Genomic DNA, 5,808 nt, shown 5'->3' with positions numbered 1-5,808 from the left:
AAGAGTTTCAGTTTGGTCTCATCCATTCAGTGTGATTGGAAATTCAATGTAATGTCCTTGCACAGAACTTTGTGAGTTATGTTCTCGGTATATAATGCTATAATGAACTATCTTTCCGGCGTAAATCTTCATCATGGCTCGCTGTCGTATGCTGTTTTTTTTTTTTTCTGCTAGACTTCGAAGTGTAGTTGGAACTAGATTATGAAATATCTCAGAAGATATAACAGGAAATCTGAAGTCAATAATGAGTTCCAAAGGAACCTCTTCTCTCCTTTAACAATTAACCACATTTAAAGGCCTACTATGGATAATAGCACGTGCTGACATAAGGCCGGCTAAATCAAAGTAAACGAGGAGATACATCATGATCGTGTGATTGATAAATCTTCAAAGCAAACTGATAATTTTAAGATTGGGCAATAATATGACCCATTGAAAATTTAAATCATGGATAACCAAACTGATGGTAAAGACAATACGAAAAATAAACATTTAAGCAGCGATGAAGATAATTATAAACTCTTTTTATAAACTTGCTCCACGCCTTTCCGCTGCTTCAGATCACCAGCATCAGGCAACAATACTTTTTCAGTTGAGAGCCATTTGTTGCTGACCGCTAGTCCTATCTACTGTAATTCTTTTCATCAGCATAACAACTTCCTCTAGATAAAAAAAAAAAAAAAAAAAAAAAAAAAAAAAAAAAAACTCTTCATTCACAGACTCCTCTACTCACCCTCTTAACATCATCGTACAGGTCCCCTCTGCCACCCCTCCCCCACCAAAAAAGTGGGCACCCCCTCTTCCCTCAGACGTCCATATTCCCATCAAATTCTCCCCTCCCCCTCCCCCAAGCCACCCTCTCGGCCCGTGTTCTTCCCTTTTATCCCGATGGACTTGTTCTCTCGATTTTCCTCCTCAACCTCCATCTCTTCCTCCCTGACGACGCCATTCCTCCTCCTCCTTCTCCTCCTCCTCCAACAAAGGAAGCCGGGGATGTACTCGGGGTCCAGGGCCACCGATATGTCAGGAGAGTCAGGAGCTTCTCTCTCTCTCTCTCTCTCTCTCTCTCTCTCTCTCTCGTGAGGTTTATTTACGACCACGCCTTCCTACGCCTTCACTAAAGTCTTCTCTCTCTCTCTCTCTCTCTCTCTCTCTCTCAACATTTGCTTATGTGACAAAGCAAAATGTCAAGAGATCCACGCACACATGAGCACCCACGTGTGCATGTAATAAATAAATAAATAAATATATATATATATATATATATATGTGTGTGTGTGTGTGTGTGTGTGTGAGTGTGTGTGTATTCCTCAAGTTTGAAAGAGGAACTTTGAATTTTACCGTTTCCATTTTACTCAAAATTACAGCTTAATATCACGCCGAGATTAATATATATATATATATATATATATATACATATATATATATATATATATATATAAACAGATGACCAATAACATACCATCATTTATATAAAACCATACATCACTGCATACGGAAAATAAACCATGTTAAAAAAAAACTTATATATTTCACCCACATTGCTATGCATCTACGCATGTATATTTCATGTATCACCAAATGAATAAACCATAGATCAACTCTGGATTTGTATACCTACAAGCTCGCATTCATGTATGCAAGAGTGTGTACGTATGCACTCCTAATATTCAATGACATTTAGGGTCTCACGAGGAAACAGTGTCTCTTCTCAAATTTCATCGCAGGCTTCTCCCTCCCCTCACCTGTTACATATTTGCCCGTATCCCGTTCCTATTATGTCGTTCAGGGCCCTCTTCGTCTCCTCCTCCTCCTCTTGGTTCCCCTCTTTCCATCCTGCTTTCCTCCCCTCTTTCAGTCATCTCATAAACAAGAGGGGGAACTGATAAAGCAGAAAGCATCCTCCGATTATCCGCAGTTAATGCTCAAGAAAATCGTCTCGTCAAATATCAATTTTTTTTTTCCCATGTTGGAAAGTTGTCAGTGTGCATAGATGCGAAGGATTGGGGCTAATCCCGGCTAATCCGACGTGATTTATGCTCCTGTGCAGACGGGATGCATTTCGGAGGATGGCGGAAGAGAAGAGGCACAGATTTGGGGCATGTTGAAGTTTTAGGTGGAGGTGGTAAAAAGGCTTCTGATTACTGTTGGTCATGTGGTTGAATAACAGAATTTACTTGCAATGTAGATGCAATTTGAATAACAGACTTTACTTGCATTGTCCATGCAATTTGAATAACAGACTTTACTTGTAATTTCCATGTAATTTGAATAACAGACTTTACTTGCAATGTGCATGCAATTTGAATAACAGACTTTACTTGCAATGTCCAATGTGCATGCAATTTGAATAACAGACTTTACTTGCAATGTAGATGCAATTTGAATAACAGATTTTACTTGCAATGTAGATGCAATTTGAATAACATTTTACTTGCAATGTGCATGCAATTTGAATAACAGACTTTACTTCCAATGTCCATGCAATTTAAATAACAGACTTTACTTGCAATGTCCATGCAATTTGAATAACAGACTTTACTTGCAATGTCCATGCAATTTGAATAACAGAATTTACTTGCATTGCCATGCAATTTGAATAACAAAATTTACTTGCAATGTCCATGCAATTTAAATAACAGAGTTTACTTGCATTGTCCATGCAATTTGAATAACAGACTTTACTTGCAATGTCCATACATTTTGAATAACAGTCTTTACTTGCAATGTCCATGCCATTTGAATAACAGCCGTTACTTGCAATATCCATGCAATTTGAATAACAGACTTTACTTGCAATGTCCATACATTTTGAATAACAGTCTTTACTTGCATTGTCCATGCAATTTGAATAACAGACTTTACTTGCATTGTCCAATGTCCATGTAATTTGAATAACAGACTTTACTTGCAATGTCCATGCAATTTGAATAACATACTTTACTTGCATTGTCCATGCAATTTGAATAACAGACTTTACTTGCAATGTCCATGCAATTTGAATAACAGACTTTACTTGCAATGTTCATACATTTTGAATAACAGTCTTTACTTGCAATGTCCAATGTCCATGTAATTTGAATAACAGACTTTACTTGCAATGTCCATGCAATTTGAATAACATACTTTACTTGCATTGTCCATGCAATTTGAATAACAGACTTTACTTGCAATGTCCATGCAATTTGAATAACAGACTTTACTTGCAATGTTCATACATTTTGAATAACAGTCTTTACTTGCAATGTCCAATGTCCATGTAATTTGAATAACAGACTTTACTTGCAATGTCCATGCAATTTGAATAACATACTTTACTTGCATTGTCCATGCAATTTAAATAACAGACTTTACTTGCATTGTCCATGCAATTTGAATAACAGACTTTACTTGCAATGTCCATACATTTTGAATAACAGTCTTTACTTGCAATGTCCATGCAATTTGAATAACAACAGTCGTTACTTGCAATATCCATGCAATTTGAATAGAAGACTTTACTTGCAATGTCCACGCAATTTGAATAACAGACTTTACTTGCATTGTCCATGCAATCTGAATAACAGACTTTACTTGCAATGTAGATGCAATTTGAATAATAGATTTTACTTGCAATGTCCATGCAATTTGAATAACAGACTTTACTTGCAATGTCCATACATTTTGAATAACAGTCTTTACTTGCAATGTCCATGCCATTTGAATAACAGCCGTTACTTGCAATATCCATGCAATTTGAATAACAGACTTTACTTGCAATGTCCAATGTCCATGTAATTTGAATAACAGACTTTACTTGCAATGTCCATGCAATTTGAATAACAGACTTTACTTGCATTGTCCATGCAATTTAAATAAAAGACTTTACTTGCATTGTCCATGCAATTTGAATAACAGACTTTACTTGCAATGTCCATACATTTTGAATAACAGTCTTTACTTGCAATGTCCATGCCATTTGAATAACAGCCGTTACTTGCAATATCCATGCAATTTGAATAACAGACTTTACTTGCATTGTCCAATGTCCATGTAATTTGAATAACAGACTTTACTTGCAATGTCCATGCAATTTGAATAACATACTTTACTTGCATTGTCCATGCAATTTGAATAACAGACTTTACTTGCAATGTCCATGCAATTTGAATAACAGACTTTACTTGCAATGTCCATACATTTTGAATAACAGTCTTTACATGCAATGTCCAATGTCCATGTAATTTGAATAACAGACTTTACTTGCAATGTCCATGCAATTTGAATAACAGACTTTACTTGCAATGTCCATGCAATTTGAATAACAGACTTTACTTGCAATGTCCATGCAATTTGAATAACAGACTTTACTTGCAATGTCCATACATTTTGAATAACAGTCTTTACTTGCAATGTCCATGCAATTTGAATAACAACAGTCGTTACTTGCAATATCCATGCAATTTGAATAGAAGACTTTACTTGCAATGTCCATGCAATTTGAATAACAGTCTTTACTTGCAATGTCCATGCAATTTGAATAACAACAGTCGTTACTTGCAATATCGATGCAATTTGAATAGAAGACTTTACTTGCAATGTCCATGCAATTTGAATAGAAGACTTTACTTGCAATATCCATGCAATTTGAATAGAAGACTTTACTTGCAATGTCCATGCAATTTGAATAACAGTCTTTACTTGCAATGTCCATGCAATTTGAATAACAACAGTCGTTACTTGCAATATCGATGCAATTTGAATAGAAGACTTTACTTGCAATGTCCATGCAATTTGAATAGAAGACTTTACTTGCAATATCCATGCAATTTGAATAGAAGACTTTACTTGCAATGTCCATGCAATTTGAATAACAGTCTTTACTTGCAATGTCCATGCAATTTGAATAACAACAGTCGTTACTTGCAATATCCATGCAATTTGAATAACAGACTTTACTTGCAATGTCCATACATTTTGAATAACTGTCTTTACTTGCAATGTCCATGCAATTTGAATAACAACAGTCGTTACTTGCAATATCCATGCAATTTGAATAGAAGACTTTACTTGCAATGTCCATGCAATTTGAATAACAAACTTTACTTGCATTGTCCATGCAATCTGAATAACAGACTTTACTTGCAATGTAGATGCAATTTGAATAATAGATTTTACTTGCAACGTCCATGCAATTTGAATAACCGACTTTACTTGCAATGTCCAATGTGCATGCAATTTGAATAACAGACTTTACTTGCAATGTCCATACATTTTGAATAACAGTCTTTACTTGCAATGTCCATGCAATTTGAATAACAACAGTCGTTACTTGCAATATCCATGCAATTTGAATAGAAGACTTTACTTGCAATGTCCATGCAATTTGAATAACAAACTTTACTTGCATTGTCCATGCAATCTGAATAACAGACTTTACTTGCAATGTAGATGCAATTTGAATAATAGATTTTACTTGCAACGTCCATGCAATTTGAATAACAGACTTCACTTGCAATGTCCAATGTCCATGCAATTTGAATAACAGACATACGATATTCATGCAATAATACCTATGGAATTCTACGGGTAGCAAGTAAATGTAGAATTTTCCGTTTATGCAAAGAATCAAATATTCTGCTTCATATAGATATATGGTAGATCTAATTTAATGTTGTTAATTATCTTAAAATGTTTGATTTTAATTGTTATTACTTCTCTTACAGTTTATTCATTTCCTTGTTTCCTTTCCTCATCGGGCTATTTTTTCCTGTTGGAGCCCTTGGGCTTATAGCATCATAATTTCCAATTAGGGTTGTAGCATAGATA

General features: G+C 35.2%; 1 protein-coding gene across 1 annotated transcript; it reads right to left on the bottom strand.

Annotated features, from left to right (window-relative positions):
• Window positions 1-4,195: 4,195 nt before the first annotated feature.
• On the bottom strand, window positions 4,196-5,389 carry LOC137634707 (uncharacterized). The gene has a single exon (XM_068367197.1). It carries the CDS (start codon window positions 5,387-5,389, stop codon window positions 4,196-4,198), a length of 1,194 nt encoding a protein of 397 aa, XP_068223298.1.
• Between the last annotated feature and the right edge of the window lie 419 nt (window positions 5,390-5,808).

The sequence above is a fragment of the Palaemon carinicauda genome, chromosome 45 (genome assembly GCF_036898095.1).
Source record: "Palaemon carinicauda isolate YSFRI2023 chromosome 45, ASM3689809v2, whole genome shotgun sequence".
Classification (NCBI taxonomy): Eukaryota; Metazoa; Arthropoda; class Malacostraca; order Decapoda; family Palaemonidae; genus Palaemon; species Palaemon carinicauda.
Note: the sequence above shows the minus strand (reverse complement) of the source record. Positions and strands in the feature narration are given on the sequence as shown.